The sequence below is a fragment of the Panthera uncia genome, assembly GCF_023721935.1.
Source record: "Panthera uncia isolate 11264 chromosome B3 unlocalized genomic scaffold, Puncia_PCG_1.0 HiC_scaffold_1, whole genome shotgun sequence".
Taxonomy (NCBI): Eukaryota; Metazoa; Chordata; class Mammalia; order Carnivora; family Felidae; genus Panthera; species Panthera uncia.
In genome coordinates this window covers 26,983,707-27,010,135 of record NW_026057582.1, presented here as the reverse complement: position 1 = coordinate 27,010,135, position 26,429 = coordinate 26,983,707, and the positions used below count along the sequence as shown (strand labels likewise).

The 26,429-nt window shown below is 50.0% G+C and overlaps 3 protein-coding genes across 5 annotated transcripts in view; 1 reads left to right on the top strand and 2 right to left on the bottom strand.

Moving 5' to 3' along the window:
• Nucleotides 1–200: 200 nt before the first annotated feature.
• On the bottom strand, nucleotides 201–8,261 carry NPC2 (NPC intracellular cholesterol transporter 2). 2 transcript variants are annotated; one of them, XM_049612502.1, is made up of 4 exons: nucleotides 8,094–8,259; nucleotides 4,450–4,557; nucleotides 2,598–2,770; nucleotides 201–959 (listed from the first exon to the last, which is right to left on the bottom strand). In XM_049612502.1, exons 1-4 carry the CDS (start codon nucleotides 8,173–8,175, stop codon nucleotides 873–875), a joined length of 450 nt encoding a protein of 149 aa, XP_049468459.1. In that variant the 5' UTR covers nucleotides 8,176–8,259; the 3' UTR covers nucleotides 201–872. The 2 variants fall into 2 exon arrangements, with proteins under 2 accessions (XP_049468459.1, XP_049468460.1); XM_049612503.1 differs by lacking the exon at nucleotides 201–959 and adding an exon at nucleotides 2,082–2,190 and having other exon boundaries at nucleotides 8,094–8,261.
• Nucleotides 8,262–8,576: 315 nt separating this feature from the next.
• ISCA2 (iron-sulfur cluster assembly 2) lies at nucleotides 8,577–15,334 on the top strand. Of its 2 annotated transcripts, none has more exons than XM_049612501.1 (4): nucleotides 8,577–8,705; nucleotides 8,909–9,011; nucleotides 9,130–9,245; nucleotides 9,893–15,334. In XM_049612501.1, the coding sequence occupies exons 1-4, from the start codon at nucleotides 8,635–8,637 to the stop codon at nucleotides 10,065–10,067; spliced, it is 465 nt and encodes a 154-aa protein (XP_049468458.1). In that variant the 5' UTR covers nucleotides 8,577–8,634; the 3' UTR covers nucleotides 10,068–15,334. The 2 variants fall into 2 exon arrangements, with proteins under 2 accessions (XP_049468458.1, XP_049468457.1); XM_049612500.1 differs by having other exon boundaries at nucleotides 8,578–8,705; nucleotides 8,906–9,011.
• A 104-nt stretch (nucleotides 15,335–15,438) lies between these two features.
• LTBP2 (latent transforming growth factor beta binding protein 2) overlaps nucleotides 15,439–26,429 on the bottom strand; it is a 105,468-nt gene continuing 94,477 nt past the window's right edge. Inside the window, exons 20-36 of the mRNA XM_049612485.1 lie at nucleotides 26,204–26,326; nucleotides 25,842–25,967; nucleotides 25,273–25,398; nucleotides 24,379–24,501; nucleotides 24,152–24,277; nucleotides 23,626–23,748; nucleotides 22,797–22,928; nucleotides 22,384–22,509; nucleotides 21,672–21,815; nucleotides 20,644–20,835; nucleotides 20,440–20,523; nucleotides 19,618–19,746; nucleotides 19,165–19,302; nucleotides 18,909–19,076; nucleotides 18,331–18,612; nucleotides 17,199–17,348; nucleotides 15,439–16,751 (exon numbers count right to left, since the gene is read on the bottom strand). Of these exons, the coding sequence (XP_049468442.1) occupies nucleotides 16,606–16,751; nucleotides 17,199–17,348; nucleotides 18,331–18,612; nucleotides 18,909–19,076; nucleotides 19,165–19,302; nucleotides 19,618–19,746; nucleotides 20,440–20,523; nucleotides 20,644–20,835; nucleotides 21,672–21,815; nucleotides 22,384–22,509; nucleotides 22,797–22,928; nucleotides 23,626–23,748; nucleotides 24,152–24,277; nucleotides 24,379–24,501; nucleotides 25,273–25,398; nucleotides 25,842–25,967; nucleotides 26,204–26,326 (2,438 nt within the window). The 3' untranslated portion in view covers nucleotides 15,439–16,605. The remainder of the gene's footprint in view (nucleotides 16,752–17,198; nucleotides 17,349–18,330; nucleotides 18,613–18,908; nucleotides 19,077–19,164; nucleotides 19,303–19,617; nucleotides 19,747–20,439; nucleotides 20,524–20,643; nucleotides 20,836–21,671; nucleotides 21,816–22,383; nucleotides 22,510–22,796; nucleotides 22,929–23,625; nucleotides 23,749–24,151; nucleotides 24,278–24,378; nucleotides 24,502–25,272; nucleotides 25,399–25,841; nucleotides 25,968–26,203; nucleotides 26,327–26,429) is intronic.

Sequence of the window (26,429 nt, the reverse complement as noted above, 5' to 3'; positions counted from 1 at the left end):
TCTGAAAGAGTCGTGTCTTTGCTGCACTCTGGGACCATGGGACCAGGGTGTCCACCCTCCACAGATCTGGGGGAAAACACTGGCCTGAAAGAAGCAGGTGACCGCTGCCAACATGCGGAAGGCAAGACTGCCACGTTTTTATTTCCAGGTGCATAAAGAGGCCACAGGTTAATGTTGTTAAAAAAAAAAAATCAAACGTCTGTTAATCAAGTGCTGCATTTAATGAACACCGCCTAAGACAGGGGGTAACCTAAGGAGACACCGGGTAACCGCAGACAACCGGCCATTCAGGGGTGAGTTTCCGTCGTAGAGCGACCCCCCTCCGCCCAGCTGCTGGGCGCCACCGGCCAGCATGTCACGATGGATGAAGCAGCGGACCAGCAGGTACTGTTAAGAGTCAGCAGGCTGGCTGGCCCGACGCGCTGAACTCAGTGAGGCACTTGGAGATGAGGAACTTGCAGATGTAATATCCCTGTTAGGTGGGGGAGGTGTGGAAACCCTTCTCCGCTGCGAGGGCCAGAGGGCCGATAACCCGAGGGCAGGTTAGCCAATAGCCTGAAGCAGCCTCATTTGGGTCCTCACTGACAGGACCTTCCTTTTTCCAACGGCAAAAAATACTGAAGACAAATGAAATCCGTGCCTATCTCTCCCTCTCTTCTTCCCTCCAACCCTTCACCAAAGAAATTACAAGGGCAATAGTTCTGAGCTCTCAGGAAACAGGGTCTGGAAACTTCTGGAGACTGAGAGGCAGTGTCCACAGCTGAGAAACAGCTGTGTCAAAATTCCTTTCCTTTAGGTTAGACTCGATTTCTCCTGCCCTCCCTCCACCCGTTCCTCTCTCACCCCCACGCAACATGCTGGCATTAGGACCTCTAGCCTTCAATCTGCACTGGGATCTCCCAGCAGAAGAGACTCTGTTTCTTGTCGCCCAGAAGCTGCCACTTCACCATCACTTTTATCTGGAGAAAGAGAAAAAGAATTGGGAAAAATGAAAGCAGGCCCTCACCTCAATCCAGAACCGGTCTAACTATGAATCCGAGTTAACAAACTGCCTAACTCCTCAGACTTTTTTTCTTAAATCATGCCACCATGGAGGCCGCTTGGGACACGGGGGCAGCCTGTGGTCTTAAAAGACCAGCCAAGTGACACCTAGGATTCGGCGTCAGCGGCACCACATACTAACCTCATGAACTCATCAGACATAATTTCTGAAGCATTCTTTTCCCTTTCAGATCAAAGGCACATGATGAAGCCTTGAGGGGAAGAGAATTTTACATTCAAACAATTTCCTATGTATTTGGCAATCTGATCCAGCTTTTTCTGAGGGTAACCATGAAGAAGAGAGTAAAGTTATTCGTAGGTGTAACAAAATACCTTGTTACTTGTTAGCCGAAAATGTCAGAACAGGAAGGGTGTCCCAAGAAGTTTATAAGTATACGAATGGTTCCGGGAACAACAATGCTTCAAAGCAATACAGCTTCGGTTAGTTTCCTTAAACTGTTTTGGTTTTTTAATAATACACATCATTAGAAATCTCTGCTTTGACTTGTTATACTAGGAACTGTCCCTTCTAATTCTTAAAAAAAAAAAAAAAAAAAAAAAAATTACTGAGAATTTTCCAGTCCTTTCTTATGTAGATATTAGCTTTCTTATGATTAGTTACTGCCCCTAATTTGGATTCAAATGTTTCTTTACAATTCAACATCTGAGTGACTGTGATACCTGCATCTCGAAACTTGCAAGTTTTTCAAGACTAGTACACATTAACTACTGTTTCACTTAGTGCTGAAATTAACATAGTTTAAGATGTTTTTCAAATGAAACATAATTCACTTAACAACTGCTACCATATAGGAAGTGCCTACTATGTATCAGGCCCTAATTAGACACTGTGTAAATGACCAAGGCTCAGAAATGCCTATGATATTACAGATACTCCGCAAATTAATCTATAAACCTGTCCCTGACCCATAGGGTCTCTTATATCCCTTAAACATAGACTCCCTATATTACAGCCTCTTTGGAATGTTCTTTAATTACTTGCCGTTTCTAGAAATGGCCGGAATGCTCCTGGGTTCTACCTGATTTCCTTTCAAAATATGCAGTGTTTTGTTTTTTTTTCTTCATGGAAAAAAGGAATCCCCTTACTTCTTCCATTACTTATCAGGATTCATATCTTTAATACAGGGGCTGGTGGGGATAGGGGGAGAAAGAATTGTGTGGAAAAGTGACCTCTTTGCTATGGAGCTAGGAAACTACTGCTCTCTTATTAAGAGATTAACGGAGAAACCAGAATTTTTCTATAACTTGACATCTCGAACTACTTGACAACTGCCTAAAATCTTTTAACAGTGCATAGGTTTTGGGGTCACAAGGCCCAGCCCTGGATCTAGACGTAATATTTCTTAGCAGAGTAGACACTGCTCATTTTGCTTAACATTGGAGGCTCGGCCCGCAGCTTCTGCTTCTTCATCATAGAGAGTCGAAGGACTCCTACCCAATCTTTTCTTCCTGCCCCCCCCCACCCCGCCACCCCCCCGTCAGATTCCTCATCTAGTCACAAGGCTACCAGTGTCCTGAACAACGAGGTCACTTACAGAGGGGTATTCATTCTTCACTGGTAGTTTATTCAGGTAGCTATAGGTCTTGCCTTGCTGGATGGGGCAGTTGATTCCACTCTTACAACCATCAGCCTCAGGAATGGGAAAGGGAACTGCTACGCCCATCAGGATGCCATACACCAAAGCTTTGCTACCCTGAGATGAAACATCTAAGAGGAAAGAAAGAGAATGAGATGGTGACAGGGACAGCTTATTTCTAAACTCGAAGTAAAAGAGTCAGATACGTTCTCAAGCAGTGGCAATGCTATGATAGCAAACCATGAAGTCTGTACTTCTTAACTCCTAGAGTCTACTTCTCTTTGTAGTTATGCTTAGTACCTCTAAGAATGCTACAGAATAAGTATTCACTCTTAAAAAAAAAAAAAAAGCAAGGTAGAGAGCGGTTTTCTTTGCTCCCAACCCCACCCTGCTCTTCCTTGCCTGTCACAATTTCTCAGGAAAATCAGAGCTACCTGGATAAACAACCTTATCCAACAAAGTAACTGAGTTTTTTTGGGCAGTAAACTTTGTTTCCTAACTACGCCAGCTTCCGTCAGAGCGTACTGTGTATCTTACAGAGCTTTAGAAGATTGGTCTCTGAATTCTCAAATGCCCTGCTCACAGGATTCCTTTAGAAAATAAGAAAACAGAAAGGAATCTCCGCAGAAATGCAGTTAAGTAACAGTAAGAGATAACCCTTTAGAAACTGGGTAAGGTTTGAAAGATGAGGTACATCTCTTGACATCCTCTACCCTCCATATCACAAGATGGGCAGGAGGAATAAATGCAATAAAATTAGGGCAACCAGGGTTATCAGCTGTTAGGCTATTGCGGAGATCCAGGGTATTGGCTTGGTTCCCTCCCTCCCTCCCATCCTTCCTTCCTGTCTTTCTTTCTCTTTCTTTCTTTCTTTCTTTCTTTCTTTCTTTCTTTCTTTCTCTTTCTTTCTTTCTTTCTTTCTTTCTTTCTTGGATGGGGATTACTTTTGTTTAGAAGGTACATTTTGGGGGTGCCTGGTAGAACACGTGACTTTTGATCTCGGGGTTGTGAGTTTGAGCCCCATGTTGGGTACAGGGATTACTTAAAAAAAAAAATCTAGGGGCGCCTGGGTGGCTCGGTCGGTTAAGCATCTGACTTCGGCTCAGGTCATGATCTCACGGTCCGTGAGTTCGAGCCCTGCGTCCGGCTCTGTGCTGACTGCTCAGAGCCTGGAGCCTGTTTCAGATTCTGTGTCTCCCTCTCTCTCTCTGCCTCTCCCCTGTTCATGCTCTGTCTCTCTCTGTCTCAAAAGTAAATAAACGTTAAAAAAATATATATATATAAAAAAAAATCTAAAAAGAAAAAAAAAAGAAGGTACATTTTTGGTTTGGGACAATAGAGGGGCAGGGAGCATCCAGGAGAGAAAACAGCTCGAGTATTTAACGCTGTCTTCAGGCTTAAAAGAAGGAGATGACAAGAACTTTGACATTTCTTATTAGACTGCCACATCTAGTTCCATAGGATAGAAAACAAGTAAAGTATTCAAGGTTGATACCCCTTGTAGAAATAAAGATTTTGCATTTGTCTAGATTCCTGGGAAGCTGAAGGTGATAAATGTGGTACCAGAAAGCAACAAGTTCCAATAATATTTCTTTACGTTGAGGAAGGAAGCTCAGAGTTTTTTTCCTTGGGTCCCAAATGAATCCCCTCAACCTTACAGAGGGGAAGTCTGAGCTTTGCAGAAGTTGGAAGGGAGGTCATAGACTTCCTGACTGCAATTCCTTCCCCCATATCCCTGTGCTCATTCCAACATTTGAGACTGATGTTCTGCTTTGTGATGAATTTGAAGTCAAGAGCCACTTTTACTTACTACTGGTGAAGGTGACATTGACACTGTAAGACTGGCCTTTGTGCAATTTGCAGGGCTGGGTGGGGCATGGGCTCACATTCAGCTCCTTTATAACTCCAAACCCAGAACCTGTGAAAAAAAAGAAACATGAATTGGAATAGGAGGCAAGATAAACCACCTATGCTATTTCCTACCTAATGGAAAGGTGCTCTGCTCGTCAGGAAACTCTTCCTATTTGATGGGTGAAGGGGAATTAAGAAAATGAGTTAAGTATATAAAGCCAGCTTCCCTGCTCCGTATCCTGGCAGGACTATGCCAGGGCAAGTCATCTCCACCCCTCCTTCCATCCCCAGGTAGGATTTAAAGCAGCATACATATGGCGCAAGTGATGGCTCAAAGCTTCAGTGCTGTTTCCACTTGGACTCTTGAGCCTGGCTGCTTCTGAGCCGCCCCCGCCCCCCATCCTTTCTTCCAATCCTGTCCCGGTACGGATCCAAATCAGTGATCTCTGAGCTTTGTACATCCCTACCAGTGAAAACGATTTTAAGAATGCATCCACAGTATACAGTTGGACACTCCACTTTAGAAACGTGTTCTTCAAGATAAGTGTCTCTGAGACAGGGTGTGTGTCTTTTTGTAAAAATCTCAGTTCAAACAAAGACAAAAGTGCTCTTTGTTCCCAAGAAATGCTTGACCTAAACAGGTTAAGTAAAGTCTTTAAGAATCCCATTGCCGCATCCGGGTCCCTGAAACTGGACAGCCGAATCGAGAGAATGCAAGCAAACTGCCTGGGAACATCGCTTATAGCAAGCTTAAGCTCTGCCATTCAGCCATCACTGCTGAGGTAGGCTCTGGGACCGGGCGCCTGGGTTTGCAATCTCACTGGCTCCCTTACGCATGGTGAAACCTCAAAACAAGGCACTTCACCCCTCTGGGGATAACAATAGTAACTGCCTCATAGGGTAGGTGAGTGAACACACAGCAAGGTCTCAGGTAAGTCTTTGCAACATGGTAATGCTATATAAATGTTTACTTTATTATCATCACATCAGGATTCAGTCCATGAATTTAATCTAGAATAGTTGCTGTGGGTGGGTTAGTAAGTCCCCTTTTCACACAAAAGCTGGGCCTCTCCTCTGTAGTCATCAGGTTGGCTCAGCCCATGGGCTATGAAATGAGAAGCTCATGTTGGCTTTCTCAGCCTGTGCCTGCTCTTGGGTGAACGGTTTCATCCTACTGACCAGCACTCCTCCAGCTAAGTCTGTGAATAATAACTGGCAGTCCCTCAGCCCCCTGCTTGCTTCTCCATCATTGCAAGGTTCCAAGGTTTTCGAAATACACACGCGAGAATTCTCTTCTTTAAGCACTGTCTTCTACTCTGTCCTCCGGTCTTCTACAGATAGGGAAAAAATATCCAGAACTTTAATCAACAACCTATTGAAAATCAGTGCTTATGGGGCGCCTGGGTGGCTCAGTCGGTTGAGCGTCTGACTTCGGCTCAGGTCATGATCTCGCAGTCCGGGAGTTCGAGCCCCGCGTCGGGCTCTGTGCTGACAGCTCAGAGCCTGTAGCCTGCTTCAGATTCTGTGTCTCCCTCTCTCTCTGACCCTCCCCCATTCATGCTCTGTCTCTCTCTGTCTCAAAAAACTAAATATACGTTAAAAAAAAAATTAAAAAAAAAATCAGTGCTTATGCTAAAGCTTTCAACGTCTGCTTCAACGTGCTTCTTTCAAGGCTGGGTCACGTGATTAGTACTTGTAGCTTCTTGAGTTTTACTGACAAGAGGTTCTTGGACTTCCAATGTCAACAGAACTCCTCAGTCCTAACTGGCAAAAATAGCAAAACCAGTTTGCTTGGCCCCATTTCTTACTTGAGGAAATACTCCTCCCAGGGAAAGGGGTCATAGAGTGGAACTCAAAAATCTTTTGATGTGGGCACTGAAGTTTACATTGTTATTTCCCAATTCAAAAGTAAATTGAAAATCTGTAACTGAAACCCTCCCTTCCTTAAGAAGCACTTGCCATAGGTGTATAGCTGGATTTGGTTTCCTTGGTCTTTTTTTTTTTTTTTTTTTTTTTTTTTGTTTTTTTTTTAGGGAGAGAGAGAGAATGTGCACTTGTGGGGCAGGGGCAGAGAGAAGAGAGAGGGGCGATGAGGCGCTCCCTCAAAATCAAGAAGTGTGAGGTCATGACCTGAGCTGCAGTCATGCGCTTAACCACCTGAACCACCCAGGCATCCCCCCCACCTTTTTTAATGTTAATGTTACCACTGAAACTCAAGGTGGTTCACAGACACCCACTAATTTCCTACCACGAACTAGCTGTGAGACTTGGGTTTGGGGCATGTGGGTGGCTCAGTGGTTAAGCGTCCGCCATCGGCTTAGATCATGATCTCATGGTTTAAGAGTTCGAGCCCCAGGTTGGGCTTTGTGCTGACAGCTCAGAGCCTGGAGCCTGCTTAGGGTGCTGTCTTCCTCTCTCTTCTCCTCCCCAGCTTGCTCTTTCTCAAAATTAAACATTAAAAAGAGAAAGAGAGAGAGAGAGAGAGAGAGAACTTGGGTAAGTTACTCCATGTGCCTGTTTCCTATCTGTAAAACAGATCCTGAGGGCTGGATGAGTTAATATAATGTCTTTGTCCAAATTTGGCCACTAAGTTTAATGGAGGGATAGGCAGTAATTTGAGGTGATAATAGGATCTTTCAAGTGCCACTAGTTTGGTGGAACAGCATTTGCTAAGTATTAATAGACCAGCAGTCTTATTCCTTAATCAATCCTGTCCCCTAGCCTAACTCTGCTTTTGCCTCAAAATGAACTGATGACATAGTGGAAGGAGTATTTATTCTCTCATCTACTTTTGCTTTGAAAAGTTTTTTTTTTAATGTTTATTTTTTAGAGGAAGACAAAGCGTCAGCGGGGGAGGGGGAGGGGCACGCACAATTTGAAGTTTCCTTCCAGCTCACAAATTTTATGTCTTCTTTCATTTATCACTACACCTTTCCACGTCAGAAAACGTTCTGCTAAAATAGTTAATTCTATAGACTTGACTGAACGAAAGAACTCACAATTTCCTACAAGCCCCCGCTGTACTTCCCAACAAAGATCCCTACCACAGCGCCAAGACGGGGTTATGTGTCACAAGCTGTGTCACAGCAACACGAGCTTTATAGATAGGAGGAGACGGTGATTAAGAATCACCAAATTATATAGCACAAAGGAAGCGGTAACGGAACAAATCATGAAAAGGAGAATTGACTTTTGAGTTGTCAGCAAAAGGGAAATTAAAAATAAAAGCAAACGGAGTAGGGAGGGAGAGGTCATCCAAAGACACAAAGCAAACATACAAAGTTCTGTGCCCCTCACGTTCCGCGCATCATTGGAACCTTCAGTTAGTTGTCTGTGCTACAAACTTTAGAAAACTTCTGCAAAAGGCCCAGTTCCAGTTAATGTCCAGGGACCCCCAAAACGCGTCCCAGGAAGAGGCGAAGTTGTGAGCCATTGGATTTCGCCCCCCGCACCTTCTCCCCAACCCCAGCCCACTCCACGTGGGGTCCGAGGCTGAACCTGGCCGCCCGCGGGAGCCGCCCAACCCAGCCGGGGGTCTCGGCGCGGGGTTCCGGTGGGGGCTCCCGCAGAGGGCGCGGGAATCTCGGGCCGGCTCCGGCTCACCGCAGTCCTTGAAAAGCACTGGCTCGGCGAGGGCGGAGGCGCTGAGCGCCAGGAGCACGAACACGACGGCCAGAGAACGCATCGCAGCTGAACAGGTTCCAAACGCGAAGAAGGAAGAAGCGACCGCCTCAGTCACAAGATAAACCTGCCCGGGCGGGCCTGGGGAGGAGCCAGGTCAGGCGACTCTCACCAGCAACCAGGGCCGGGCCCGCCCGCGCTCCGCCCCGCCCGCTCCAGATTGCCGAGCTCGCCTTGGTCCCGCCTAGATGCCCGTTATCTCCGCCCACCTTGTCCGCTCCGCCACCGGGTAGGCTAGAATCCATCTCCGCCCCGTTCCGCTCCTCCCTCCGGCGCTCCGCCCAGGTTTTGTTGGTGCACCCCAGCTTCCGTAATGGGAGCATTTCTAGCCAATCAAATCCCTTCTCCTCCACCACCACCCAATGGGTGTGCTCGGAGGCGGGGTCTCCGTGGGTCCCGTCTCCGGAGGCCCAGATGGAGAAGGCGATTGGGGTGACGCGAGGGGCGGGGTTTGTGGAGGAAGATGGCGGCCGCCCGTGGGTTATCGCTAATGGCCGTGGCGCTGAGGATGGTCACTCCCTGGGCAAGGGGCAGGTACCAAGGCTACAAAGGCACCTGGGAAGGGTGTTAGTTTCTGCGCCTCCAGGACTAAGGGGGAAGCTAAGGCCTGCGGGGGAGGCGAGGGTTTGGCGTGAGGCTGTCCAGGTGGAGGTCGTCAGGTTTGGCGTGAGGCTGTCCAGGTGCAGGTCACCAGGTGCCCATCTGCTCCAGGCTCATCCTCCTCCCTTGCGCAGTAGGCTCCTCGCGGCCTCTCGCGGACCTCAGGCTCGTCGGGAAGCGTCGTCCTCCAGCTCCGAGGCCGGAGAAGGACAGATCCACCTGACCGACAGCTGCGTCCAGGTAGGAGGTCGGACTCGGGGCGGCGGCGCCAGGGTGTCAGGAGTGCGGGGACTTGCCCTTGGCTCACCCTTGTTCCTCCCTTTGCCTGGCATTCTTGATTCCCCTTCCTGCATTTCAGAGGCTTCTGGAAATCACCGAAGGGTCAGAATTCCTCAGGCTGGAGGTGGAGGGAGGCGGATGCTCCGGATTCCAATACAAATTTTCACTGGATACAGTTATCAATCCCGACGACAGGCAAGGAGGAAGGGGTGGGTCCTCAGAGAATGTGCGGGAGGGATAAAAGTGCACATTTAGTTCAAATTTGAAAGGTTTGCTGAGAATGCCTAACACCACCCTTCTCACACAGTGGGAATACAGTGAGGATTTGTGTCATGCTTCAAAATAACTATGCTATAGGAAGAAAATTGGCCTGCCGACGTCCCTAGTGTAACTGGTAAGAGAGCCAGCCTGGACTGGATTCCAGTCCTAAATCCTTAACCATTTACCAGTATTCATTCCATGGGCTCTTTTTGCCTCGGAGAAAAGCAGCACTTGTTAGAGATAACAAGGGATGCTTCCTCTGTATTTCTAAAAAAAAAAAATTTTAATGTCTCTTTATTTTTGAGAGAAAGAGCATGAGCAGGGGAGGGGCAGAGAGAGAGAGGGAGACATAGAATCTGAAGCAGGCTCCAGGCTCCGAGCTATCAGCACAGAGCCCACCACCGGGCTTGAACTCACGAACCCTGAGATCATGACCTGAGCCGAAGTCGGAGGCTTAATCAACTGAGCCACCCAGGTGTCCCATCTGTATTTCTAAAACAGAATGTGTACCTCTGGGCTCAGAGGGTGTCATGTTTTTGGTGTTTATGATAGTCGTTAATGTCTTCCTCCTGTCTTTTCAGGGTATTTGAACAGGGTGGGGCAAGAGTGGTGGTTGACTCTGATAGCTTGGCCTTCGTGAAAGGGGCCCAGGTGGACTTCAGCCAAGAACTGATCCGCAGCTCATTTCAAGTATTGAACAATCCTCAAGCGCAGCAAGGCTGCTCCTGTGGCTCATCCTTCTCTGTCAAACTTTGATGCGACGGCAGGTGACCCAGAGATTGCTTCCACTTGCACCAATTTGAGGAGCCTGGCAGTAGTAGAATTCTAGAGGTTTCCTTCCAGTCATCCTTCTCTCAATTGTTTTTTTCCCTTCAGTCTAGGAGTGTTGTGTTTGCCACTGTTATTTTCAGAACGTGAAGCTTTTACTCTTGATTTAATTTCACTCACACAGTTCTGAGGCCAAGCATCTAGATGCGATGATCTAAGCTCTGCTAACTTGTTGAAACCCACCCTGTGTAATCTGTAGAGCCTTCACAGTTCCAGAGTTTCGAGTTACTTCTCTGGCCTTCAGAGCTGCTTGTACATATGCGTATAGCTATGTATAAAAGCTTTATTTTGAAGGAAGTCCTTATTGTGTTCTGGATCAGGGTCACAGATCGGGGACCTTAACTCTGGTTACCAGGCTAGAGAGGATGAGAAAGGCAGTGTTCTCTTTTTTCATCTCACCCTTCCTGAATGTGTTACTAGACATCCGTCTTTTTCTTTTCTTTTCTTTTCTTTTCTCTTCTTTTTTTTTTTTTTTTTTTTTTGGCATCCTTATTTTCTATGCAGCTCATTCTCCACTTTCCATTTGTTAGGGTAAATCCTTTTTTCTTTCTTACTCCTCATTCTGCTAAATTTACAAAACCAGTAGCTCACCCAGAAAACTTGGATCGAACCCCCGCTGATAACCTGAATCATTTGGAAAGTAGGCCCCATACTCCATACTCACAGAGACATTTCAAGATTCTGTGATCATTCAGTGACTGATATGTTGCTTCACTTACCTTATTGTGTAAAATGTCTTTTGTCTCGTGCATAGCAGGACGTGGTTTTTGTGTTGGTATGGATATGGATAGTTAGGGATTACCAGATAAAATGTAAGATGCCCAGTTAAATTTGAATTTCAAATAACACATAATTTTTAGTATAAGTGTGCCCCAAATATTTCGTGAAACATATTTATACTAAAAATTATGTGTTGTTTATTTGAAATTCAAATTTAACTGGGCACTGTGGTTTTGTTTTTTTTTAAGTTTATTTATTTTGAGAGAGAGAGCGAGTGGGGGAGGGGGAGGGGCAGAGAGAGAGGAAGAGAGAATTTCAAGTAGGCTCCACACACATTGCGGAGCCCAGTGTGGGGCTCGAACTCACAAACTGTGAGATCATGACCTAAGCCAAAACCAAGAGTTGGATGCTTAATCGACTGAGCCACCCAGGCGTCAGGGACATTGTGTATTTCTGTTTGTTAAACCTGACAGCTTTTAGGGTCACTGAAAGAAAAGCTTTTTTTTTTTTTTTTTTTTTTTTTTTAATTTTTATTTATTTATTTTGAGAGAAAGAGTATGAGTTGGGGAGGGGAGAGAGGGGGAGAGAGAGAATCCCAAGCAGGCTCTGTGCTGACAGCTGCATCTCATGAACCATGAGATCATGACCTGAGCTGAAATGAAGAGTCTGGTGCTTAACCGAACGAATGAGCCACCCAGGCACCCCAAGGAAAGCTTTTTAAGCCACAAATTCCGATGACTTTTATTTAAAAAAAAAAAAAAATTTTTTTTAATGTTTATTTATTTTTGAGACAGAGAGAGACAGAGCATGAACGGGGGAGGGTCACAGAGAGAAGGAGGCACAGAATCTGAAACAGCCGAGCTGTCAGCACAGAGCCTGACGCGGGGCTCGAACCCACGGACCGTGAGATCATGACCTGAGCCGAAGTCGGATGCTTAACCGACTGAGCCACCCAGGCGCCCCCCGATGAATTTTAAAGTACTTGTTTGGGTATGGCACTTAATCAGTCTACAGATCTAGAAATAGTTGTGGCATGTGTGTGACAGGGCTGGGGGAGCTGGAACTGTATGGACAGACAACTAAAAAAAGAAATACCACTACCATGACAAATGATTTATTAATGCTCATGTCGGGAAAACCACAACCAAATTGATTATGGAAGAATTATTGGTTAAACCCTTGTTTTCCTCAAGAGCCTTAAAGTTTGTTACGGCAAAACTTGCATTTCTGGACTGGATTGGAATTAAGGTCATTCATTAAAAGAATTTACCATTAAAAAGGGAAATGCAGAGTTTAGAGAAAGTATCTGGGACAGAAGCTTAGGTACTTATATTTTCAATGTGGGAAAACCTAGGATTTGGAGAAAGCAAGCCTATTGTGAGTACAAAGAGGAAACAAAGGGAGGCTCAGATACCTGAGCTTTCTTGGCAGTTTTCCATGGAAGGAGGCAGAGAGCAGCATACCATAGGGGCATCTGTGTGGCTTTACTTAGATACCTAAAGATGCATCAGTACCTGGGCCTGATAAGATCTTCAGCTCAGACTGAGTTTTTCCATCCTCGTTAAAAAGAGATTTTGCTACATTTTATGTATTAGAACCTGTTTAAAGAGTGCACTTTATTTTTGTTTATTTTTTGAAGGAAGCCCTGTACCCAACATGGGCCTTGAACTCATGACCCTGAGATCAAGAGTTGCATGTTACACTGACTGAGCCAGCCAGGTGCTCCATGATTTGGTGATTTTAAAACTCATGCAGAGCACATGCAAGGTAGTTTTAGCTGCTAAATAAATCATTAAATTGCAGTAGTCAGACAGGAACTGAACCTTTGAATGCCTTTATGGAAGTACTTGCTGTTAATGGGAGATTTGGACTTCTGTGTTTTAGAAAGGGTGGGTTTGGGAGAAATCACCTCACTTTATTACACTGAGAAAGCCTCAGGGGAAAATCTGAAGTGATAACAAGCCTCCATTGGAGTAGGATGACGTAGAAATTTTAAAAGCACGGGGTGTAGAGAAATGATAGCGTCAAGGGGACAGTGGGCAGTTGGCTTGGAACAAATAGTAAGTATAGTAAAATGGGTTTAGGGTCTTTTGCAGGCCCTTTTTGACCAGATGCCCTCTTTCTGGCAAGCAGTAAAGACCAGCAGGTGTTTTCACAAATTTTGCTCACTGTGCAAATTCATTTACGAAAACTCGACACTCCTCTAGTATCCATTGGAAGACTTTTTTTTTTTTTTCTTCCCCATTACTTTCAAGGGGAAAGGCCCTATTTGTTGCAGAATTGGTTTTATTTATGCAAAGTTAGAGAGTGTCTGGGGCGGCATGTCCTCCCTTTGCTTTAGCAAGAACCAAAGACAAGGGAGCCCTGCGCCTGCTTCATGTTGTGAATCTGCTTTACGGTGTTCGCTCGAAAGAGGGGGTCTCTGGGTCAACATCCAGATCTTACCTTGTGGAATCATACGCTTCAGTTCCGTGACTGATAGTGACTGGTGGTATGTAAACTGTAGGTGTCCCACCCACCCTTCGTTTGTGTGGGAATGTTGACTGATTACAAGGGATTAGGAGAAAACAGGTTTAGAAGTAAGGGGTTAGAAGTAGGTGTCCAAGAACTTTCTAACTTCTTAAGAATTGAAACCTGTTCTTTCGGTCTTCTGTTACAAAGCCTCAAACGGAGGGCTGACATTTGGTAGGAGCATCCTGTATTGAGAAGTGGGCAGCACCGATCATCTGGCGTAGCCCTCCCGTCAGTGCTGGCCCGGAGTGGGTCTCGTGCCGCTGGTAGTGGACGGGACCTGACACTGTCCAGGGGAACGTAATTATGGTTTTGCATGTGTGTCTCAAAGGCAGGAAACTCCTCTACTTTCTAGGTATCTAGCATTGGTGTTTATGGTTGCTCTTTCAGAATCCCTGTTTTCCATTTCTCCACAGAAATGCTGCAGGGGTGTTTAAAGGAAGTTTGCTTTAAGAAGCTTTGCAATAATTGCGGGGCTTTAACTGTCAGATAAAGACATAAAGGAGGGAGCATTTAAGTGGTCTGTGGCCAGCAGCTGTATTTAAAAATATTTTATTTTTTTGAAAAGGCAATACACATGGTACAAAATTCAAAAAGACACAAAAGGGGATACAGTGAAAAGTCCCAATCCTGTACCCATGTACCCTGTCACCCTCCCCACAAACCACTGTTGTTTCTAAGAATTTACCCTACAGGTATGATCCATAGATATAATGTGAAATAACATACAAGAATATTCATTACAGCATTACTTATAAATAGCAAGAGATAGGAAACAATGGAAACATCTGTCAATAGGGGACTGATTACAAGTTATGATTTATCCATTCAGTGGAATAGCACACAATTACAATATAGAACGAGACAACTCTTTATGTGAAAATACAGATTAAGTGAAAAAAGCAAAGCGCAGAACAGCATGCATAGAGTGCTCTTTGTGTTTTGATACAAAGAAATCCGTGTATGTGCATGAAGTTTTTCTGGAAGGGTGAGCAGGAAGGCGAGGGTTGAGAGGAGGCACAGCGCCAGCAGGTGTACTGAAGAGCGGTAAGAAGTTCTCTGAACCGTGGGTGTAAGGAGAGTGGCGAGGATGAGGTCAGCAGATACCCAGCTGTCTTCCCCCGTTCTTTAGATAAATAGCAGCATATATTATACTTTGTTATATGACCTTCTTTCCCCCCTTAGTCTGGTTTGGATTTCTTATCAAGGCATTTAGAGCCACTTTTTTTTTTTTTCTTCCTCTTTTAGGCCTCCGTTTCAACTAATAGTTTCTAATCTTTTACTGTTACAAGTAATGCTATAATAAATAACCTCTAATGTGTGTCGTTTCACATTTGGTGAGAAATATCTGAAGGTTAAATTCCTAGAAGATTCAAAGAGTAAGAGCTTTTATAAGTTTGAAAGACATTGCCATGTTATCCTTTTCAGAAGTTCTGTCGGTTTCCGTCCCTGTTAGCTGTGTATGTGAGTGCCTCTTTTCATCAGATGCTTGCCGACCGAAGATGCTGACCGAAAGAAGGTCAGAATATTTTCACATGTGTAAGAACTATATAGTTTTGTTGGCTGAAAACATCTTAGATAGTAGAGTGACCTAGGGCAAATTGTTTAAACTCTTGTGTGTCTCAATTTCCTCAGCTGTAAGTTGGGAATAAAAATAGTAGGATTGTTGGATGACTAAATGAAATTTGTGTCCAGCACTCAACACAGTGCCTGGCACATAACAGGCATTGGGAAGTTATTATGGGATGGCTGACAATCAGAGCAACCGCTAGGACAGGACAGATTAAATTAAGAAAATGACATTCGTCCCTATGTCTTCAGGCGCATGGAGTCTCGTTCATTTACATTGCCTTTCATCAGACAAATGCAAAGGCAGAGCTTTCCTTGTCTCAGAAGAAGAAGGAACCTTTTCCCATTGGATCCCATTCCTAGGCTATTGGCAGAGTTGGCAAGAGGGTAGGCACAGCCTCATGTCTAATAATTAGACTTAGCCAACATGGTAAAGAAATTTGATTTAATATGAAATAAAAACAAAAACAGAAAAGCCCAGATGTACATCTTTTTATTCCACAATGGTTCTAAACTCCTGGCTAGCCAAGGTTGGAGTGGGTCTCTACTTGTAAACTGAGAGGGATACCAGCCATCCCATTTTTGAAAGAAAGATGGCAGGGGCATCTGAGAATACAAAAACAACATAGGAAATCTGGCTTCCCCTAAATAAGACTACACTGTATCTCACAAGCTAGAAAATAGGCCCCTTTTTTTTTAGTACCTCAAAACTGGCATCCACAAAAGGAGAACCCAGGAGAGATTTGTTTCCTGTAAGAAGCAGTATGTATTTAATACAGGTCTTCGGAGATGGGCACCCTGTCCTGTGGCAGCCTTTGCTGGGTGCACGCAAATTATCATGGGTAGATGGCGAGTGTTTACCCGAAGTTACTGAACGTTTTCTTTAGACTTGTTGAAAGCCTTGGCGCCCCCTTTCTTAACAACTCCCCGTATTTTTCATATTGCCCTCTTGCTGCTTTCTTAGGCTTCTTGTTCCCCTTCACTTGTGTCTCTACACTCAGCAAGCTGGTATCAGTCTTGCTCTTCCGAGATGAGATGAGCTGATCTGCCCCTCCCTGGGGCCACAGAACTGCTATTGGATGGAGCTGTGGCAAAATCTGGCCCAGACTGGATTGGCTGAGTGAAGTGTTGGTTCTCTGGAGGCGGCCTTGGAGTCACTCCCCAAACCGCCCCCCCCCCCAATCCTTTTTTGCTCAAGAGATACTGAAGGACCATCCCTGGGCAGATGTGACCTCTGACCCAGTTGTGGAATCATCAGGATGTCCTGTGGATCATGGCTGGGAAAGGGTGTCTGCAATGTGAGTCCGAGTGACCTTGCGTGTTTGCACAGCTTGAGGGGGTGGATGAGGGCCATCCTTTAGGAAGCATCCATAGCAAGGCCAGGACAGATGGCTGACTGGTCCTCATGGCCAGTGGCTGAAGCATTAAAGCATTTGGTGGTGTTTGAGCCAAGCAAGGGCACGGCAGCATGAAGGCAGTGACAGAAGCTCAGCCAGAGCCTAAGCTGGGAGAGATGAAAAGCAGGCGGGGCTGGCTGGGAGCTGGGCTGCAGGGCCTTCTGCCTGCTTCTTCATGGTGTCTTCCCAGCTAGGAAAGCCTCCTCGAGGCCCCTGCCTGTGTGGCCTGGGCCCATTTCCAGGTAGCTGCCCACACTGAGCCCTCACTGCTATTCCTTAGAGGTACAGTGTGGGGGGCCGGCCTCGGCCACATAACCTGGGGAGCAATGGCAGCGGTAGGAGCCCTCGGTGTTCTCGCAGTGACCGTGGGCACAGAGTGCAGCAGGCCCGTTCAAGTCGTCACACTCATTGATATCTAAGAGGAAGAGAAGGAAGAGAGAGCTGTGGGGAACCCGGGTGCCTCTGCTGTTGTGGTCACTAAGCACCAGCCCCTGCCCCGCAGTGGAATCCTACATGTGGCAGCCAGGAGCTGAGGTCATTGCCCCAAACTAGGCAAGTCAGAGACACAAAGCAGGTGGTAGTGAACCCATCCTGTGCCCCTGGACAGTGACCATGCTCTTTTGTCCCTGCCTTTCTTCTCTCTAGGAACCTCCCCGGAAAGGGCTTTCTATACACAACAGGAGACCTTCCTTGGGTGCTGTCTCACCACTTGGCCTGGTTCCAGACAGCCCCACTAGGGGGCAGCAGTGTATTTTCCACTCTCAAGTTCAGCCTTGTATTGTGAGCGGTGGGCCAGCCTGACCTTTCCACCTGGAGCCATCAGGGCCATCCTGCTCCCTGGGCCACTCACATCACAACTTACCCACGCAGGCCATGTGGGCCATGTCCAGCTGGAAGCCCTCAAAGCAGTCACAGGTGTAGCCCTCCCTCACTCGCACACAGCGGCCGTTCTCACAGCCATTCAGGATGCCGCATTCCTCTGCCTGAAGCCCTTCGAAGCCGGCCTGGTGCTCTGGTAGGAGGGAGTCAGAAGGAAGCTGAGGCCTTGCACCCAGCCTTGGGAGCCTCACCCTCCACAATGAAGGTTGCTCCTTTTGAAATCCTAAGGTCAGGGTTGGGAGGGTCTAAAACTCTCACAGAGATGCTAAAACAAAAGGCACTACCCTTAAGAGATAATTATGTGTCATTACTTTATGGTGGCAGAGACCTGCGGTACTTTAAATGTTAGCTCTGGGAAGGTTGAGACTCCTTGCTCTCATAGTGCCAGGGTTCCCGAGCAGGTGGGTGTCTATGTAGTGTTGGTTTTGTGGTTGGTGGTGGTTAAAATCTTTAGATGGTTTTTGTAGGGAGGAGATTGGCAGCAAAAGGGGATTACCCTCACCCAACACGAAGCAAAACTTAGGGATCTGCTTAACCCTCTCCTCTTTAAGCAGGCCCCGACCCCTGAGAAAGACCGTATCCCTGGTCCCCGTGAAGCCTTTGTCTGGTACAGTGGCCTGTGCCTGGGGCAGCTACCACATCCGTTGCACAGGTGCCAGGCCTGACTTCTTCATTAGAATTCAAGTCCTATATGCTGGGGTCCTTGCCACTTACAAACCGAGTCACCACAGTGGGCCTCTAAAGTGATTAGAAATCCTGAATGCACATTTTAGGTCACGAGTGTGAGCCTGTAGACCAGGTTATTCTGCACACCGTGGGTGGTATGGAGGGAGAGAGACGGACCGGAGTGTACCTGCTTTCTCTTGTTCTCTCAACCCTCACAGGGAAGTTTTTGAGGTTGGGATGGTGTCCTGTCCTGTACCTCTTTGGTTCATCAGAGTTGTTTGGGTCTGACCCAGGCATTTGGAGTTGTCCCTTGAGTGACCTGTGAGAGGGCTGGCTGGGTCTTTTCCCTCCCTGGGCCTCACCCCGCTGGCAGCGATTAGTAGGTAGAGGAGATGGAAGTGAAACCATTTTGGTGCCCGCCGCTTCCCCATTTTTGCATCAACACAGACCTGGGTGGCTGGCCACGTAGTGGGGCTGGAGTTCTGAGGGCTGCAGGGGGGGCTCAAGAACTGGTAGGTGGTCCCCTGGGCGGCTGGCTGTGTTGGGGAAGGGTGGCTCTGGGACGGTGTCCTCGGGACCCAGGTAGTTGTAGAAGGGGGCCCCGTCTGGGCCGTAGAGGCTGTAATGCAGGTCCTCGGGCCCGGGGCCATACTCATAGCCTGGCCGGAAGTGGACTCCAGCCTCCCGCTCGGCTTCGATCCGGGCCACATTGCACAGCTGAGCGTAGACCTCTGTCAGGGAGGAGGGAGAGGGGATGCTGCCAGGCTCCTGATAGCTAAAGCCTGGAGTGTGGTTCCCAGGCTCATTTCCCCGGGGAGAGGGAGCATGCTGGGACTGGTGTCCTCTGGGAGTTCCTGACAGTGCTCTCCTCGTCACCCCAGCCCCTCCCCCACTCTGTCCCCAGACAATAGAGATGGAAGATGGCCACACTCTGATTGCTCTACTCCTAAATCCCTCCTTCCCAGGTGAGGGCATTTCCTTCCCTGGGGCCCCTCCCCCCCAGGCAGGCACGGGTCACCCTTCTCACCAGAGCTCCTGGGGGGGCACAGGGCACACTGCTGGCTCCAGGCCTCGCCATCCTGACAGCAGCATTCTGTGTAGGTGGTGCGGCGCCCGTGCAGGGGTTGGCTGCACACATAATTGGTGACTCTTTTCCAGCAGATGTCCATGTGGATGTCGTGGTCAGGCAGGTCCTCTGGTGGCACAGCGCACAGGGGCACGTGAGCCCTCCCGGCCCGGATTCAGTCCCCCCACCGCTGCCCCGCCACTCCAGGCCTACTGACCCGTGCCGCCGGTGCTGTTCACGCAGCGCTGCTGGCCGAGGTCCAGGGTGAGCGGGGGGCTGCAGAAGCAGTGGAAAGAGCCTTCAGTGTTCACACACTCACCGTTCTCGCAGGCCATGTCCTGGCACTCGTCATGATCTGTGGTGGCAGAAAGACGGAAGGGGGATGTGGGGGGTAGTACCAAGGTGGCTTGCCCACGGACCGCCTTCGTGGAAGGGGGTTTTCTTGTAACTGACAATGAAGAGGTGGCACCCTGCTTCCCCCTCCCCCCCCCAACCCAGTCCAGTCTGGGGAGGGGGGGCCCTCCCCAGGGATGCCTTTCCAACAGCTCCCCTCACCTCAGACCTGCCTGGTGCAGTGGGAGCTCCCAGCAAGAATGGGGCTGGCTGGTGGGGGCTGGGAGAGCATTCGGCTGTGGGCGCGGGGGCGGGGAGGGGCGGTGTGTGTCCTCACCCTCACACTTCCTGTGGACCGCGTTGTAGTGGTAGCCGGGATGGCACAGGCAGATGTAGCCAGGCACCGTGTTGAGGCACCGGCCGTTCTGGCAGAGCCCAGGCCCGAACATCATACACTCGTCCGCATCTGCGGGAGGGCGGAGCCGAGGTGAGAAGCAGTACGAAGCAGAACATGATACTAAGGGCTCCAAAGCCAGACCTGCTGGGTTTGGGTCCTGGCGCTGCCACTTGCCAGTCAGGTGACTTTGGGCAACTTGTTCAGGTCTCCTTGCCTCAGTTTCCTACCTAAAAATATGTGGATGCTATTACTCAATCTCTCACAATTGTTACGAAGATTAAGAGGTTAATATATGTAGGTGCTTCAATAGCACTTGGCATGTAGCAAGCACTTAAGGAAAGCTGCTTCTGTTTCTGTGATTTCCTTCTCCAGCTTCAGGATTAGGATGCGGAAGGGCTCATGCCTGAACTACCCACTTTGAGTGTGGGTTCCCCCAAAGTTTCTGGCTTTCTAAGTGAGGCCAGGGAGATAAGCAGCTGCCTCGGTATAGCAGTACTTCCCACTCTGTCCCTATGCCCCAGGACTGGGTTAGTCAAGGCGTCATAGTTTCTTCCGGAGGGTTCGGCCTCGGGGGAGCAGAGGGAGCTCAGGTCAGAACTTCAGCTACACATCCGTAGGTAGTCAGCCCCAGGACAGGAACCAGGGGAGCCACCTGGGAGGCTGGGGCTTCATGCAGAGCTTCCTTGGGGACCCTCCCGGAGGACCAGGCCGGGCCCGCTCAGGTGAGTGGATTCTGGGGAGGAGGGTCTCTAGGGAGGTTACCTGTGTACGTGGTCTGTCCAAACATCCAGGCTCCGTCCACAGGGATGTAGCCTTTACCACTAGGGCAGATCTCGCTGAATTCCACTGTGCAAGGAGGCATCCAAGCTTAGAGACAGAAGGGCTCTGCCCCCATCTTCTCTCCCCTTCTTTCAGGGTCACCCTGCAGAGCTGACACTGAGGATTTGGGACCCTTGGGGGCCTTACCTGAGTCCTCAGCTGGGCAGAGGTCACAGGCGTCTCCCCAGCTGGCACCCTGAGTGCAGCAGCACTCGGCCTGTGTGGTGTTCCGGCCCAGAAGGCTGGAGCAGGGCAGCTGGTCATTCTGCCCAGAGTAGCACTCCATGCGGATGGGGCCCGGGGGGTGGTCCCCTGGCGGGGCCTCAGGAATACTCTGACCTGTGTGTGAGGGATGCCCTTTGTTACTGTCTGTCCGTGGCTCTCTAGGGCACCCTAGGCTTTGAATTTATTTTCAAAATTTTATGTTTATATAATAGCACTTCCCAGTGTAAACATGCTTTTTTACCTGTATTATCGTGCTTGATGCTTTCGACAACTTTATATTGTCACCTCCCTCTCACAGATGAGGCAGTTAAGATTTAGAAAAACTAGGTGACTTACCACAGCCACCAGCTGTTAAGTGGCCCAGACCCCTGTTCTTCTGCTATCCCCTGCTATCCCCCTGCTATCCCCCACTATAGGGGGTGCCTCCAGTCCTTGGCATAACCATAGAGGCAGCCCTCCCCCATTCCTCAGCTCACACTATACCCCAGCCCCTCTCACCTTCCCTGTTCCAGGTCCTGTTTTCTCTTCCCCAAGTCAGAGGAGGCCAGCCGAGTCCTAATCCAGCCTGGGGTGACAGGCTGGACCCGGCAGCTCAAGAGTGGAGTGGACAGGAGAGAGTGAGGCTTAGCTTCAAGGCCTCCCTCACCAAACGTGCCCTGGGACCCCCGTGAGGCTCAATCTGAGATCCCTGGGCACCTTCAGTTGGCATCAGAGCTTCCCGAGCCTCCCAGACATTCCCTGGCTGGGGACAGACACCCCCCCCCCCCCCATCATGACATTTGCTGCACTCGACTCCTTGCCCTGCCGCACTGCATTCCTAAGTGGTGCCCCTGCCCACACTGCCCCGGGCCTGGCCCAGGCTCCTTCTCAGTAGCTGCCGCAGTTGAAGTGCTTTGTAAGCCGCAGAGTGGTCATTCGCAACGACTGGGTAGAGTATGGGGCACGCTCACCTCCAGCCACCCGCGGGCGGCAGTGCCCCTCCTGAGCGTCGTACTCCTCCAGGTCACTGGCACAGAGGCACAGGAAGGAGCCCTCCACATTCTCACAGAGCGCCGCCCCACACACCGCCAGCATGAGCTCACACTCGTTCACGTCTGCCAGGCACGAGGATGGGCTTGTGGGTGGAGAAGACGCAGCCTGTGCCCCTGCCCCTCTGCCCGCAGCCCAGGGGGCAGATCCTCATCCATCCCCTCAAAAGAAACAGACTAGGTCTTGGGAGAAGAGCAGAAGGGAGCTAGCAGGAAGGAGAGACCGATGAACAGAGGGCGTGGGAAGGGAGAGAGGCGAAGGGTGGCAGGAAAGGGTCACTAAAGGGACAAAGAGGAAGGGTTCCTCCCTCCGGCACGTTCTCCAAATGTGCCTCTCGAGACCCAGAGGTCTCTGGGGAAGGGTGGTGCTCCTTCGCTGATATGCTTGCTCCCCCTGCTGGTAGAACATGGCCACGTTTCTCCTGCCAACCTGGTCCCCCTGCCTGCTGTAGGGTAGAGCCGATATCCCCCTCCCTTGCCCACTCTATGAGGACCTATTGTGGAGGCGTGTGACCTCGAGCCCTTCAGGAGGAGGGCCCTAGGGCCTCTCTCCAGGACAGCCAAAATCTGTGGAGATGGGCCCAAGGGCCTCCCCTTCCCGGGCCGGAGCCTGGCTAGCCTGCAGGCTTCTCACCAACACATTCCCAGCCGGAGGACGAAGTCTCGAAGCCCTGGTCACAGAGGCAGCGGAAGGAGCCGTCAGTGTTGTCGCAGAAGCCGTGGCTCCCACACATGGTGTCGTTGGCACACTCGTCTATGTCTGTGGGACAGTGGGGACTAGGGTGTAGGGTGCGCTCTTGCTCTGTTTGCTGGGAATACTTGGTCTATTGACACCAATGTCTGTAAAAAGTAACTTCTAAACACAGGACAAGAACACTCTAACATTGACGTTCCTCTTCAATTTTTGTGTAAGCCCTGCTGTTTGGAAAACACGCAAACTTCCAACAGCTGCCAACACAATGTCCTCAGGCGAAAGCAGTTTCTAGCTGGATACGGGAAAATAGGTGTCCTCAGCCCTCCTGCCTCTGACTCCCCATTCCTACTCACCAATGCAGTCTCCAGTCGGAGCCATGTGGAAGCCAGGCTGGCAGGCTAGGACACAGCGGTAGGAGCCAGGGCTGTTCTCACACCTCCAGGCCCCACATACCGAGTCGCCGTGGTCCTTACACTCGTCAATATCTGTCCCCAGAGCCAAGAGAGGGGGCAGAAGTGGGCAGGTCACCGCTTTGGCCCCACCGTTTTGGCATTACAAGGTCATGCCCCACAACCTTTGGGGTCCTTGATCCGCTGCAAATGACTGTGCTCAACTCACCCCCAAAACATTAAGTTCAGGATCATTTCTCCTGACCCGGCAGGATGAGTGTCTAGGTAGAAAACTATATGCTGGTTAGGAACGCACTGAGCTCTTAGCCTTCTGTGACATATTTTTTCCCTCACCCCCTTCTCCCTACGGCAGAGTACTTTATGCTTCTTTTTATATAAGTCTGCACCAAAGCGTATTTACCGAAAATTGTCTTCGTATCTGTCTCCCTTGCTCAATTTGAAGATTGTCCATAACTGTCTACTTTGTCCTAGCAAAAGACATTGAACCTAGCAGGGGTTTAATGAATGTCTATTGAATCAGTTTGGCTTTAAAAACTAGATTGTGTGCTCTGCTGGCACAAGGATCCTGATTATCTTTATTTTGTCATCCTTGGATACGTCCGGAGTCAGCGGACAGTCAATAAATGCATTCTCCATTGGATGATTAATCTGTGGAAAGTGCTCTGCTTTCTGGAAGCTGCAGTTCCTGGTCCCAGGGAGCTGAGGACCAGGCAGGGGTGGAGGTGGGTGGACATGGGGCAGAGCCCTGTCCTCTCCCCCCTGGCGACCTTACCCACACACTCCCCGCTCTCTGGGGAGGGCCGGAAGCCGGTTTCACACAGACAGTTGAAGGAGCCCTCGGTGTTGACACAGTGTCCTCCCAGACACCGGTCTGTGACTGCACACTCGTCCACATCTAGAATAGAGACATTTGTCAGCAGGCCCAGCCATGGGTCCCTGGGGCCCTAAGTAGTCCACAGGAGAGCCAGAGAGTGCCTCAGGTTAGGAAAGGGCTAGAAGATCTGAGGAAGAGTCTGGAGCTGGAGGCCAGAGGCCAGGCTGGGGGGAGGAGCCCCAGAACTGGGACACTACCAAGGACAGAAGGGTGACACCCAAAGGGTTCAAAGGGCACATGCCTGTCATAGATACCATGGAGAGGCCCTGTTGAGTGCCTTCCTGAAACCTGTCTCCCTGTCATCACTCAGCCTCCCGCCTCCCATCCCTGGGTGGGGCCAGGAGCACTTTATTTCAGTAGTCTAGACAGAGCCTCCAGCACCCCCTGCTGCTGGCAAGCAGACATGGCCCAGCTGGCTTCTCACCCTGGCAGCTGGTGCCCCCCTCCGCGCTGGCGAAGCCCGGTGCACAGAGACAGAAGAAGGACCCGTGGCTGTTGAGGCACTCGCCACGGGGTGCACAGTACTCCTCTCCCACGCACTCGTCCACATCTGCAAGGAGAAGGTAGGCAGCGGTGTCTCCCAGGCATGTTGCCCCCTCCCCTGCCCCACTCATTGTCCACGGTTCCCGCTGGGGATAGGGAGCCACTCACCCTCACACGTGGTGCCATTGGCCAGCTGGAAGCCTGTGGGACAGAGGCACTGATAGGAGCCAGCCGTGTTCTTGCACTCGCCTCCCAGGCAGCTGCTCTGGAAGTCTTTACACTCATCCACATCTGAAGGGTCATACAGGGGGGAAGGCAGCCCGTGGCAGCACCACCCCCACCAGGACAGGAACCAAGAGGGAGGTCTCCAGAGGACCAGTCCCCTGCCTGAGGAGTCTGGACCCACAGGGGCCTCATCGCCTTATAAAGCAGCTGGCGAGGGAGGCTTCGGGGAGCAGTATCACTGCAGCTCCCTCCATCGTTGCCCTGGCCCAGCAGCCTTTGGCTGGGCCTCTCCAGCTGCCCACACAGTGCCTCTGGGGATGCTTGGCCCCTCCCCGCGACCTTGGCCTACAGTGGCCAAACCCACTGCCCTGACCATGGCTGAGATGGCTTAGATTTTTCTGAGAAGCAATGGGAAAACAAATGAGAGATAAATGAAGGAAATATACAGAGAAGCTAAGAAGGTCACAGGAACTAGGTTCTTTAAGCAGGCCTACAGATTGCCTGGTACAGGCCGATGTTTCCCAAAATATGGTCCCAGCCCCCACTCTTACAAAGAACCCACGAAGCTGCACGTGGACCAGACTCCCCTGAAGCTTGTGATCCAGTGGCTCATTGGCCCCCTAAACCCAGATGTGTAGTCACCTTTCCAACTCCTGTTGAGGGAGGGGTGAGAATAGGTGTCCCCAGCTAGCCAGTCCAAGGTAGACAGAAGGGCCCCCCGCCTGGAAGCAATCCCTGCTGTGTCTGGTCACTCCCTTCTCTAAGGGTGGTGGGTTGGTCTCCTGCGCCCCATCTGTGCTCCCCTCCCTCTTGGTGGTGGGGGAAGGGGGCTCTCACCTTCGCAGGTGTGGCCCAGGGGGCTGGGCCGGTAACCCTCCTCACAGTCCCTGCAGGAGAAGGAGCCCGCGGTGTTGGTGCAGACTCCCGAGGGGCAGACTCCCGGAAAGGCGCACTCGTCTAGGTCTGGGGCAGACAGCCAGCCAGTCACCCTGTGGGCTCGGGAGAGCTCCCTCTACCTGTCAGGGCAGGAAGCTTCCCACGCACGTGGCCTCCTTCTCGGAGCTTATAGGACTGTCTTGGGGCCCGTGGGGAGAGGCAGACCCAAGCTGGGGGCCTTCTATAGGGCAACCCTGGCACCCTCTCCCCAGAACACTCTGGGGGCAGCTCTACGGTCAGCTTCCCTCCTGTCTCCGCGACTCCCTTTTTTTCCTTCTATCCTCGCCTCCAAACTTGGGGATGATGACAATAGATGCTCCCCTTGGGGCCAAGTCCATTGGTAAGGTCCTCTAGTCTAGCCTGGAGACCCTGAGCATCAGCCCAAAGCTGGGGGACAAACGGAGTGTTCTTTGGGGGGTAAGAAAGCCTATATTCCTGGTCCCCCTCTGCCAGCCCCTCCCTGGGTTTACCTTCACAGGCAGTGCCGTCTTCATTCACCCAGTACCCACTCTCGCAGGCAGAGCAGGTGAAGGAGCCCTCAGTGTTGAGGCAGAGGCCCGTGGGGCACGAGGCCCGGCTGGCACACTCGTCGACATCTGAAACAGGCCATTGGGTTCTGTGTGGGACCCTCTGCAGGACAGACATGCCAGGACAGACGGAACTGACAGGTGGGCGGTGGGCGGTGGGGGGGAAGGATGGGACTTGGCAGGATGTGTGGTTGGGTCCGCATGATTAGGGATGTGGGACGACGGCTGGATCAGCAGTGGGTGTGCAGAGGGAAGGAGCTGCGGGTGGATTTGCATGGAGGAAGGGTGCTTCAGCATCTATGTACCTTGGCAGCCTTTCTCATCTGAGGTGACCTCATAGCCCAGCTCACAAGAGCATCTAAAGGAGCCCTCCAGGTTGATGCACTTTCCATGGGCGCAGACCCCAGGGGTCAGACACTCATTTACATCTGTGGAAGAGAAGTCCAAGATGGCAGGTTGGCCTCCTCTCCTTCATGTGGTCCCCATTGTCAGGCTTAGAGCATCTCAGTTATGAGGCCAGGGAATCAGCAT

Bases quoted from the DNA above. Each gene is read 5' to 3' on its own strand.
- NPC2 (XM_049612502.1), bottom strand. From the start codon at position 8,175: ATGCGTTCTCTGGCCGTCGTGTTCGTGCTCCTGGCGCTCAGCGCCTCC. The intron at 4,558-8,093 runs GTGAGCCGGAGC...TTTTTTTCACAG, and splicing joins AGTGCTTTTCAAGGACTGCG to GTTCTGGGTTTGGAGTTATA. The intron at 960-2,597 runs GTAAGTGACCTC...CTCTTTCTCCAG, and splicing joins TGAAGAATGAATACCCCTCT to ATAAAAGTGATGGTGAAGTG.
- ISCA2 (XM_049612500.1), top strand. From the start codon at position 8,635: ATGGCGGCCGCCCGTGGGTTATCGCTAATGGCCGTGGCGCTGAGGATG. The intron at 9,012-9,129 runs GTAGGAGGTCGG...CCTGCATTTCAG, and splicing joins TGACCGACAGCTGCGTCCAG to AGGCTTCTGGAAATCACCGA. The intron at 9,246-9,892 runs GCAAGGAGGAAG...CTGTCTTTTCAG, and splicing joins GTTATCAATCCCGACGACAG to GGTATTTGAACAGGGTGGGG.